Raw genomic sequence first — 12144 nt, forward strand, 5'->3', positions numbered from 1 at the left:
GCAGCGCAGCTTGGGAGCGTGGATCCCTACTAGGTCAGCTAAGAGGGAGCCGGTGGGCTTCCTCTCCAGATCCGGCTCAGCTGTGTCCAGTCCCTCTTCCCGCTTACCTTAGGGGGATCAGCTGCTGCTGCCCCCGCTGCTGGCTCCACTGCTGCTGCATCCGCCTCTGCCTCGGGTCTGGTAAGGGGGCACACGTGCATGCGGGACACACGTGTGCCTGGATCCCTCCTCTCTCTGCTGCTCCTGGTTCCCAAGTTCCGGGGGCTATGTCAAACTGCGGCTTTTAAGGCCACGGTTTGAATTTCCCGCCACTGCCCCAATCAGCGAATCAGGCGCTCCAGTCTTTCCAGAAGTGCCTGCTGGCAGTCCCACCCCTTATGCTCCCCCACTGGGGGGTTCCAGTGCCTCCAGAGCCTACTCCCCAAGGGTTAACCCCAGAGGTGCTCCCTAGCTTCGGGGGGACAGTCCCCCCTAGCCCTCCCCCTGTTTGTGCACTCTGTTCACACAGCGCAGCTTGGGAGCGTGGCTCCCTACCAGCTCAGCTAAGAGGGATCCGGGGGGCTTCACCTCTGGATCCGGCTCAGCTGCGTCCAATCCCTCTGCCTGCTTACCTTAATGCTCATTAAATTTAGTACCTCAATTGTGAGGTACTAAAAAAAGACTCATTAGCTTTTTTAATGTGTATGAGTGAAACCACGTGGTTTTTGTGATGCTTTAATGTGCATTAAAATAAGATAATGCTCATTAAAGGTCACATGTAGATGTGCCCAAAATATGTTGTACTTGAATAGGTCACAATTCTTATCTAATCTTCTCATGATACAAACAGCAGGTCACATGTAAATTTCAGTGTCACAGAGTGGAGTTGTAAAAGGCTGGACTATTTGTTGAGGAATTGAGAATAAAGTCCTGGTAATACTGGATGTGCTACTTGTATACAAATTGTTGTCCCAATACTGCTTTCATTGCTGTTGGTAGCAACTGTGTGGTAGCAATTATATGTTTAACTTCACAGCAAGTGGGGACTGAATAATTATAGTATTAAATTTAGAGAGCCATGTAAATTCCTGCCCTGCTTGCAGAGAAATGTAGAGGCAAAATTTAGGAAAATCCCCCTTTTAAAAAGAAAAGCACAGCAAGTTAAATTTGATAATAAAGATTTTCAGACATTGCTGTCAGTGGGCATGTCTACATGTGCAATTAATGCATCTGAATTTTCTCCGCAGAAAATTCAGGCTCATTAAAGTGCTCCCAGGCAAACGTACATAGGTGCCTGTGTGAGGAGCAAATTTGCACCCAATAGGAGCAGCCTATTCTAGGGTTGCTCCTTCCCTGCTCTGTCCCCCTGCAGCAGCCAGGGGGAGTCTCCCCAGCAGCTGTGTTGCCTGCTGTGTTGGCTCCCCGCTGTTCCTTAGTTTTTTGTGTTTTCCCTCCAGACTCCTAACTAACCAAATTCTTAATTGCAGCTAAAGCAAAACATCCGAGAGATTTTCAGTTTTGTATTCCAGTCCAGCTTCCAAGCTATTATCATCCCTGCTCTCTGCCATGTTTGACATAATGTCCCAGCCTGGACTTGAGAATGGGGAAAAGGGAACATAAAGCAAATAGGAAAATGGGAGGTTCCACCAGTTCGATGTAGGATATTGCAGCAGTGCTCTGAGCTTTCTGGGCAGTGGATGTTGACAGGTGTTCAGAAAGGAATTCATGAAACGATAGGATACACCATGGTTTCTCAGATATGCTTTGAGTGATAGCATTCTATTTTGCTGAATTCAGTGGAGCACACAGGTGTGTTAATACAGTTGTGTGTTTTGTTGCTATGCTCTGGTCCTGTTTGTAAAATAAGGATAACATGGCAAAATGGATGAAGAAACTGTTTCACAATGGGTGCATCTACACATACAATTAATTTGAAGCAATAAACTCCAGAGCAGTTTGAGCCAAAGTAAACTATTCCTGGGTGCAGCATCTACAAATGCACTCAGGACAATAGCAATGTAAGGTGGGGTGTACCAGTTAATACCAGGGCTACTCCTGCCCTGCTCTGACTCTAGGTTCAGGTGACAGCGCAGGGCAGTGGAGGGGCTGGCTGGGGCACAAGAGTGCAAAAAGTGCAGAGCCATGTGGGTAGGCAGCAGGCAGGAGCCTGGTCCTGTACTGGCTTAGTTGAATGGGTGCAATTTATGCCCATGGGCAACATCTACACGGGTGCGTAATCACAGTTAATTATTCCACCATAACTTACTACTGCCCCAGCTTACCACTATCTTACCACAGTGTTCATTAGTTTACTGTGGCCGTAATACTGTCATATATATATAGATGGTGCTTTACTCTGCAGCTAATTGGTCTTCTCTGCAGTAAAGTGCACATGTAGACGGCCAGTGTGAGCTAGATTAGGCATCTGATTCAAATCTAGTGTGGGCAAGGAGCAAATTAGTAAATTCCTGGAGTTGGACATTGACGGTCATCTATTTTTCTCCCCTGTATAATTAGGATTGGCTATTCCAAAACCATCCCAAACAGATACTTGTATAACCTTTTCTTGAAAACCTCCTATCAAGGAGATTCCACAACTTGTCAGCTTGTTCCATAGTCCTATTTTTTTTACAGCTATGAAGCTTTTCTTTAGATATTCCAAATCTTCATCGCTGCACTTTAAAGCCATTGCCTTGCATCCAGCCTTCTATAGTAAGGGAAAGTAGTTGTTCCTTGAAGTTTTTCAGGTATTTTAAAATAACCACTATCATGTTCTCCCCATATCAGCTTTTTTCTCCAAGTGAAATTCTGGTTTATTTAGCTTCTTCTACCTTTCCTTACACAGTGAGCACGCTCTCTCTCTCTCTCTCTCTCTCTCTCTCACCCTCTTATTTACTCACTTTTGGCTCCTCTCACTTCCTCTATAGCTTTTATAATGTGATGCCCAGACCTGGACACTGTATGCCAGAGGAGGTCTAACTAGCACCAACAACCCCAGCAAAATGTGCTTCCAATCTTCTTTTGAAGATCTTCAGGGTAGGTGCCTGTATCACCCGTGCTGGGAGCTTATTCCAGAGTGTGGTCACATAAACTGTAAAGAAGTTTTTCCTGATACCCAGTCTGAAACCTTCTTCTAGGAGTTTGTGACTATTGCTTCTGGTTTTCCCTTGGGGTGCTTTGGTGAATAGTTGTTCACCTAGCCCCTGATGCTCTCCCCTGATACATTTGTAAGCTGCCACCAAATCCCCCTGTAGTCTTCTTTTTTCTAGGCTGAAAAGTCCCATATCAGTCAGCCTTTTCTCATATGGCTTGCTCTTCAGGCCTCTAATCATATGAGTGGCTCTTCTCTGGACCCTATCAAGCTTCTCCACATCGTTCTTGAAGTGTGGCGCCCAGAACTGGATGCAGTACTCCAGCTGTGGCCTCATCAATGCTGAGTAAAATGGGAAAGTAACTTCCTTAGTTTTGCTTGAGATACATCGGTTAGTGCATGCCAGCATATTGTTTGCTCTGCTAACTAGCAACACACTGGTGGCTCATATTCATTTTATGGTCAACTATGACCCCCAAGACCATTTCAGACATGGTGCTAGCTAACGTAGCACCACCAAGCCTGTAGGTTTGTTGCAGATTTTTCCTCCCCTGATGGGGCACTTTACACTTCTCAGTGTTGAACAGCATCTGGTTCTGGTCTCTCATCTAACTAATCTGTCTAGGTCTGCCTGGATTATTATGGCTGCACTTCCCCAGAACTTAGTGTCATGGGCAAACTTTGCCAGTATGCTTTTCATCCCTACATCCAGATCATTAATGAAGATGTTGAAAAGCACGGGTCCAAGTACCAAACCCTGGGGAACCTCACTGGCTACCCCAGGTTGACACAGGTCCATCTATTAGTACACTCTGGCCCTGACCCCACAGCCAGTTTCCCACCCATCTGACCATTGAATTGTCAAGCCCATAGTCCCCTAGTTTGAGAGCCTCATGGGACATTAAGTCAAAGGCCTTCCTAAAGTCCAAGTAAATGACACTGACTTTGTCTCCCTTATCCAGGTGGTGAGTAATCTGGTCGTAGAAGGGATAAGGTTAGTCAGACATGACCTACTCGTGACAACCGTCATTCAGAATTTTGCCTTCTATTTGTTTATCACATATGGACTCCTTGAGACATTTTTCAAGGATTTTTCATGGGATTGAGGTCAGGATGATCGGCCTGTAGTTCCCTGGGTCGTCTCTTTCCCCTTCTTTAAGTTGGGTACAACATTGGCCCTCTTCCAGTCTACTGTGACCTCTCCTGAGCGTCACGAATTTTCAAAGAGGTTCTCCAGGGATGACTTTGGCTTGTTTGTTGAGCAGTCTTGGATGGAGTTCATCCAGTCCTGCTGACTTATAAATATCCAGCTTCTCTAGCTGTTCTTTGACCAGTAGGTAATCATCCCTACTGTGACTAGTTTGTGTCACATTTGCATTCATCAGGCTATCACTCTTAGACTGGTGGAATACAGAGGCTAAGACTCATTCAGGTGTTCAGTTTTCTCCTTGATGTCGGTGATCAGATGTCCAGATGTATCAAAAAGTGGTCCCACGTTTCTACTGGTTTTCCTTCTGTTACCTAAGTACCTATAGAAGGACTTCTTACTGTCCTTGATTTCAGTTGCTAACCTGAATTTGGTCACTGCCTTTGCTTTTCTAATCTTCCCCCCACAGTTGTGGTCCAGTCTTATGTAGTTCTTCTTGGGGCCTATTCCTAGATTCCATCACTGGTAAGCCTCTCTTTTCTTTTTCAAAAGATCTATGACTTCCCTATTGAGCCAAGATGACTTCCCGGTCCTTGTGCCACCTTTTTTGTGTACAGGTATGGACAACTTCTGTGCACTGAGGATTGTATCCTTGAGGAATGACCACTCTTCGTTCACACTCTTTCCGTGTGGTCCATGAGGCCTTGCTCATAATAAAGGCAACAGTCTGGTCTCCCCAGTCACTTGGGAGCCATAGCCACCTGTCACAATTCCACTGTTGCCTGCTTTATCTCACTTTCTCACCTGCCGTGCTGTGACCTTACCATTTAGGTTCAGGAGGTAGGTGGCAGACTCAGGGGTTATTGCAACAGGCATCCCACTCTGTTTGCTCTCCCTCTTTCTCCTCCCTACCCCCTGGTGCCTAGCCCTTTGCATGTAAGCACAGCCTTGTGGGGTTTCTACTTTATCCATATGGATCCCAATTCTTTGGAAGGAGCCACTAACTCCAAGCACCCCTTCCTACCACTGGTGCTGCCAGTGGAAGCTGTGCACCATGGGAGAAATGGGGGGGGCATCCTCAAACCCTCCCAATTTCCCTCACGCCCACACCCTGCCCACCTGAGCTCTGTGCTGCCGCCACGCCCTGGGTGCAGGCTCCGCGCTCCCACCCCTGACATTTCCCTACTTCCCAGAGTGAGCTGGATGCCAGGGAATTCGAGCAGGTCCCCTGGTGACTGCAGCAGTAGCCCCGCCCAGAAGCTGCATGCTGGCCAGGCCGGGCCCTTCCACCCACAAAGGTGGGAGTGAGATGCAATAGGGTATGTTGGCAGGATGTTTGTATACATGGGTGCCTCGCTCCCACCCTCATGGGCGAAAGGGCTGGGCTGGGTACAATTAGTTGGTGGGCTTCACCGTCCAGATGAAAGTGCCTGGTGGGCTCTTTCTGTGTGTCTTTTTTTTGTATGTCTTTTTGTGTCAGGCCAACACGGCTACCAAGTACACCCCTGAAACACCTTCTATACGTCTTTTTTGAATTTCATTTTGTCATCCAGAGCTAACTTCTGCAATATGACAAGATTCCTTCAAATTTTAATTCTGTCCTCCTAAGTATTTATAATCCATCCCAGGTTTGTGTCTGCTATAAATGTACTCTGTAAATTCTCTATTCCTGCAACCAAATAATTAATTTAAATGTTAGATAGCACTGGACCCAGAACAAACTCCTGTGGAAACCCACTGACACTGGCAATACTGTGGTCCCTTTATAGTTTCTCTTTGCTTGAAGTTATTCAACCAATTATTAGGGATATCTATAAATCGTGGGGGAAGTGCCCCCCCCCGCAGTGGCTCCTTTAATTTTTTTCATTTTGCCACTCCCTCATCCCAGCTCTGATTGGCGGAGGGGCCGCACTTGCGGAGCCATTTGCCCTGATCACTGAGGAAGCAAAAATTTGCCATGGTTTTTGCCTCCCCAGCGCTGATTGGTAGAGGGGCCCTGGCAGCCCCGCTGCTTGCTGCTAAACCTGATCATTATTACTATGCAAAAAAAACCCTGGAAAAATAGACATAATTTAGTTCTCTTCAGTGATTGTAACATTGAATTTTCATTTGTCTCCTTACAGAATATTCTAGGAAACACATCAAAAAGAAGCCAGCTTGTGTGCATTTCCATTGTAGTAAAGAAAATGGTGGAAATGGAGCAAAACATGCAACTGCTACAGAAGTGGATGGTGAAAAGCATAAAAATCAGACTGCAAGGGCAAATGGTTCCTTTGGACATGGCAACAAAAAGCAAAACCCTGCATGTAGGCTAACCAGTGCTGGGGATAAATTAAGAGATCAAAGTCAATCTACATTGGATGGCAGAAGCCAATGTGAAGAAACAGCAGCTTGCTTACAGAACCTTAATTGCACTGATGGAAAAACAAGGAATTCAAGGCACTGTGAAACTGCCTCAAGCAGCAAAATGCAGCAACTGAGAGCAAGAAGTAGACAGTTAAAGGATGAGAGGTGTTCTCCTGCTGGTTCCAGCAGGCCTGGAAGTGCCAGAGTGGGGTCTGGAAACATCAGAAGTACCAGCTCAGGTGGCACAGTGAAATCTATCCATGGGGCAAATGATGAATTAAAAAAGGGGGCCCGCCCTTTATTGTCTGTTGAGGTAGGAATTACAAGACTGGTGCCAAGTGATACAGCAACATGTGCTGTTTCTGTGGACAATCTGGACTTGGAAAAACCAGATCAGTCAGGTCCTCTTCCAACATGGCCAAGTATGCATAACGAACTCATTCCATTAGAGGTACGGATACAGATAATAGAAAAGGAAAGAACAAGAAAAGAGCTATTTCGGAAGAAGAACTATGCTGCTACCATTATTCAAAGAGCATGGAGAAGGTAGGAAAATTCTGAAAACGGGAAAGAGAAAAAGGCATTGACACATACGTATAATTAGAATTGTTTAGGAACTTGTTTTATTTGGTCCTCTTCCCCATAACATTGCTAACTAAGAAATCAAGGGTTTCAGCATCTTTCACCCTAAACGACTGGAAATTTGTGCTACTGGCAACTCATAAAAATGGAAGGCGATGAAGGACTGTGATAGTTTATTATAATTCTATTTAAAAATGGGTATCACTTAGCAGATGACAAATCTAGGCAAGTATCAGCTCAGGACTTACTGATGAAAGGTTTCTTTTCAAATGCATTCTGATGGAGATGCTTAGACTTGTTTCTTGGGAAAGATTTTTACTGCCAAATGAGGCGTAGCTATGCTGGAGGTAGGGCTAGGATTCAGAGAGACCTAGACAAATTGGAGGATTGGACTACAAGAAGTCTCATGAGCAGGGATCTGGATTTCGCATTTCCCACGGAAAAATGAAGAAAATGTAGATTTCCCCTTTTACCCAAGAACACACAGATTTTTTTTTTTTTTATTTTAACAGAGAAATGTGGATTTTGCATGTTTGGAAAGCGCTCTCTGCAGGCTGGCAGAGTTCTAACCTGCAAGGAGCTGTGGGGAGTGGGGGCAGCAGTTGGGCAGAGAGCACCATCTGCATGTACATGCAAACTGGAACTATGCCAGCCTGCAAAGTTCTTTGCAAAAGTGGGAAATTCACTGGTATCTCCTGCTAAAAGGCAAAATCCGTTTTTTTTCTCTGATAAAATTAGGAAATACATGTTTTTCCATGGGAAATGGAAAACCCGAATCCCTGTTGATAACACAGTGTTTATCACCCCATTAGGAAAACAACAGAGGGACATTGCCAGCTGCCTGTTGATTCTGCCTGTTGACTCAGCATGGACCTTAGCTAAAACACAGACATCTTTCGTGAAGGCAGAGGGGAGAGGGGAATTCCTACTTAGCAAGGAGTGGTAAGGGGGAGGGGGAAAGTAATTCACAGTCTCTACTGGAGCTTCAGCCAGGGCACAAAGGTGGGGGCCAACTCTGCTATGAAGCAGAGAGCCCTGCCCAGCCCAGAGAGCATGCTGGGATGCTGGGGGAGTCTGGTTTATCTGAAACCAGCAAGGGGTCTGCGACAGACATTGCATAAACCAGTTTGACCCAAATCAGTTAAGTCAACTACATTCAACCAGGCTTATCTCAGATTGGTTTCAGTCATTTTCAAACTGGCCTATGTGCACTGAACATCTGTTCTGTTAAGGTTTAAACTAGTTTCTGATCACTTAAACTGGTTTATGTGTAATGTCTGTCCCTAGCCAAGAAGGCTAATGGCACAATGGGCTGCATTCGGAGCATTGCCAACAGATTGAGAGAAGTGATTATTCCTCTCTATTTGGCACTGGTGAGACCACATCTGGAGTACTGTGTCCAGTTTTAGGCCTCTGTTTGGAGACAGTCCAGCAGAGGGCACTGAAAATGATGTGGGTGCTTGGGAACATGACTTCTGAGGAGAGGCTGAGAGAACTGGGCTTATATAGTTTGAGAAGAAAAGACTGAGGTGGGGTGGGGTTGATAGCATCCTTCAACTACCTGAAGGATAGTTACGAAGAGAATAGAGGTAGACTCTTCTCAGTGGTAGCGGATGACAGAAGGAGCAATTGTGTCAAGTTGCAGAAAGGGAAGATTAGGTTAGATATTAGGAAAAATGGAACAGGTTACCCAGAGAGGTTGTGGAATCTCCATTCTTGAGGTTTTTAAGACCCTGTTAGACAAAGCTTTGGCTTGGAGGCTGGTCCTGCTTTGAGAAAGGGGATGGACTAGATGACCTCCTGAGGTCCCTTCCAACCCTAAGTAACTCTATGAGTAAGGTAACAAACACCAATGTTTGGCAGCTTGGGTGGGCTTGACTACCATTATCTAAAACTTCAGCTGCAACACTGCTCAGCAGTAATTATTGCTACATGAAAGGGGATGAGGACAAGGAGGACTAAGGTCCACCAATGCTTATCCTCCCCATAACGTAATGCTGTCCTGACAGGTGCAGGCAACTGGATACAGACAGGCTTGTGCACTGCTTCACATTCAGTCCAGAACTAAGATAATATTTGATGCTTGTATTTCTTAATGTCTAGCTTCTTATTGTCAAAAATAACATCAAGAGTAAACCCATTATTTGCATGTGTTGTGGATTATACACTTTGAGGTCTTGATTTCTAATTTTGTAATGACAGTTTTCTTCAGCTTTTCTGAGATGCAATGTATTGCAATAACTGGTATTTACTGCTAATTTAATATCTGTCCAGGTTTTGGTATGATGTATTTTTAAAATACTCTTTTTCTTTTAAAGTTACATTAAACAAAAATTTTGTATACATACACACACACACATATGTGTGTATGTATGATTTCTTCAAATAGGCCCCTAAGAAAATCGTGATTTTTGCGGACTGCATAGAAACTGCAAAATTTTCCCCACACCATGATTTTTAAGGGTTGCAAGCATCAGTTGTGGAAGGCTGGCTAACAGAGCTTAGCCTCCCAAACGCGGGGCAGTGCAGAAGGCCACAGAGTAGCCCTGGGCATGGGCTCCAGGAGGCTGCAGCGGGGGAGGAGGGGTGTGCGCAGACAGACACAGAGCTTGTACACAGCCAGAACTGCAGCCAGACTGTGTGTGGAGCACTGTCCATCACAGCAGATAAGTTGGGGAAGGGGCATGAGGGGTACAGATCGAGGCCTCCACAGTCAGGGAGGGAGTGGGAGGGCAGGCATGAACGGGGCCCTGGGGTGGGTGGTGGGATGCTTGGAGCCTAGGCAACTTGTCCAGGGGTGCAGGGGGCTCCTGCCACTATGTGCACCTTGGGAGAGGCCCGGGGGTCATGTGTGCCCTGATGCTGCTGCTCCAGGAACACCATCTGCCGCACATGACACCATGTGCCTGCTACTGCTGGCTCCCATGGCAGTGGCAGCGGGCCACAGAGCCCAGCCCACAGCACGCAGCCTGCCCCCACACCCCTTCCCCAACTTACCTGCTGTGGTGGGCACTGCTCTGCATGCTGTCTGTCTGCAGTCCTGACTGCATGCAAGCACCAGGTCTGTCTGTGCACCCTTTCCCACCTGCTGCAGCCAGCCAGAGCCCACACCTGGGCTGCCCTGTGGCCCTCTGTGATGCCCTGCGTTCAAGGAGGCTAAGCCTCAACTCTTCAAAAAGGCATCCCTTGGGAGGACAAGAACCAATGGGCACAAGCTCATTGAGAAAAAATTTAGACTAGACATAGGGAAAAACTTTTCCATAAAGGTATCTAAAATCTGGAATACACTCCTGGCAGAGGTGGTACAGTTGCCATTACTGGAAGTGTTCAAGAGGAGGCTGGACAAGCACGTCTAGAGCTTGTTTGAGCCCAATAACCTGCTGCCCATGACCAAACTTGATGATTTTACAGGTCCCTTCCAGTCCTTCTATTCTATGATTCTATAAGCCCTGTTAGCCCTGGCCTTCCACCACCTATGGCTGTGTGCCTGCCTGCCACAAGTGTGGGTAAAGTATCATTTTTCACAGAATATTCACAGAACTACTGGGGCCCATTTGCCAAGATCAGTCGTAGGTCCATAAATATTCTGTGAAAAATGATACTTTACATGTGCACGTGCCGTGAATTTTCGACAAGAAATTCATGATCTTTCTTGGGCCCAATATATGATTGAAACTAATTACAAGGGATCCTGGTTTTCTTGGATTAAAAATTGCAAATTCTCTGATTAAACACCCAAAATCCATGATAAAAATTAAAGGCCTCCCACAACCCCCCAGCTCTGCTAGTTCCTCGCACTCCCCACCACAGTCTCAACAACCCTCCTGATGCCCCTCGCAACAGCCCCCCAGACACAGACAGACAGACAGACACGGACACTGACACCCACCCCAGCAAGTAAGTGTGTGTGGGGGGAAGGGGCAGGGCAGGGGAAAGGGAAGGTGCTGGGGCATAGATCAAGAAGTGGGGGAGTGTGCCCCTGTGCCCACTCCCAGGAGCAGGGCCGGGGGTAAAGGCAGGGGTGCCACTCTGTGGGCCGCACACATGCCAGCCGGCCTGACGAGGTTCGCACATGGAGGCTGCCACCGCAACTCTGCCACTACACCCTGTGCTACCATCCCATGGCCACCTGCATGGGTTTGTGGGCAAGTAGCGGAGGGTGCAGCAGAGGCAGTGCGGTGGCAACCACTATGTGTGGGTCACATACGTGCTGCCCAGCTGGGGGGTAAAACAGGGTAGCTTGCATACAGTGGCATGCCCTTCAACTGGCTGCATGGCTCAGTGGTGGTGCGGGGTGGTGGCGGCTGCATGCAGGCTGTGGGGGCTTTACGGGCAAATGCTGCCACCATGGAGCCATGCACTTTGCCCCTGGATCCTAGAGGTAAGTGGAGGTTGGGGGCTGTGGGGTAAGGCTGGGGAAGATGGTTGGGGGCTGAGGGAGTGGGGGGTGCTGCCGGCCCCAGGTGACACATTGCAGCTGGCAGCAGGACCAGGGGGTGAGGGCAGGGGTGCCCCTCTGCGGGGGGGGCTTTGTGGACAAGCGATGTGGGGCCATGTGCCTGCCTTGTGCAGGCCACACACATGCTGCCTGCCCAGAGGAGGGGGAGAGGGAGCCTAGCATGTGGCCAGAGCACAGTTCCGTGGCCAACTCTGCAGCCATGGCGAGGGATGGTGGGGGGGCCTCACACATGGCAGCTACTGTCCCTTACTTGGAGGGCCGTAACGGCCACTGCCTCTGTGGAGCCATGCCCGGAGCTGTGTAGCCAACCGCGAGGCAGCAGCGTGGTGGTGGTCGGGTGGCACGCAGCCATTCCCACCACCACCCCCCATTGCACCACTGCCTCTGGCTGTACAGCTCCGGGCATGGCTCCATGGAGGCAGTGGGAGGTTTTGTAGGCAGCAACCATCACAGCCCTCTAGGTAAGCGGCAACGGCTGCCAGGTGCAAGCCCACTCCCACCCCACCCCCGCACCCCCATCCCTCACTGTGGCTGAAGAGC

At 47.9% G+C, this 12144-nt stretch overlaps 1 protein-coding gene across 3 annotated transcripts in view; it reads left to right on the forward strand.

Annotated features, from left to right (window-relative positions):
* The window catches only part of INVS (inversin), a 220282-nt gene that overhangs the window by 181506 nt on the left and 26632 nt on the right, over nt 1-12144 (forward strand). For all 3 annotated transcript variants that reach the window (XM_019539887.1, XM_019539867.1, XM_019539876.1), the window contains one exon: nt 6341-7109. In XM_019539887.1, the coding sequence (XP_019395432.1) occupies nt 6341-7109 (769 nt within the window). The remainder of the gene's footprint in view (nt 1-6340; nt 7110-12144) is intronic.

The sequence above is a fragment of the Crocodylus porosus genome, unplaced genomic scaffold (assembly GCF_001723895.1).
Source record: "Crocodylus porosus isolate Cpor-Errol unplaced genomic scaffold, CroPor_comp1, whole genome shotgun sequence".
In the NCBI taxonomy this organism is placed as follows: domain Eukaryota; kingdom Metazoa; phylum Chordata; order Crocodylia; family Crocodylidae; genus Crocodylus; species Crocodylus porosus.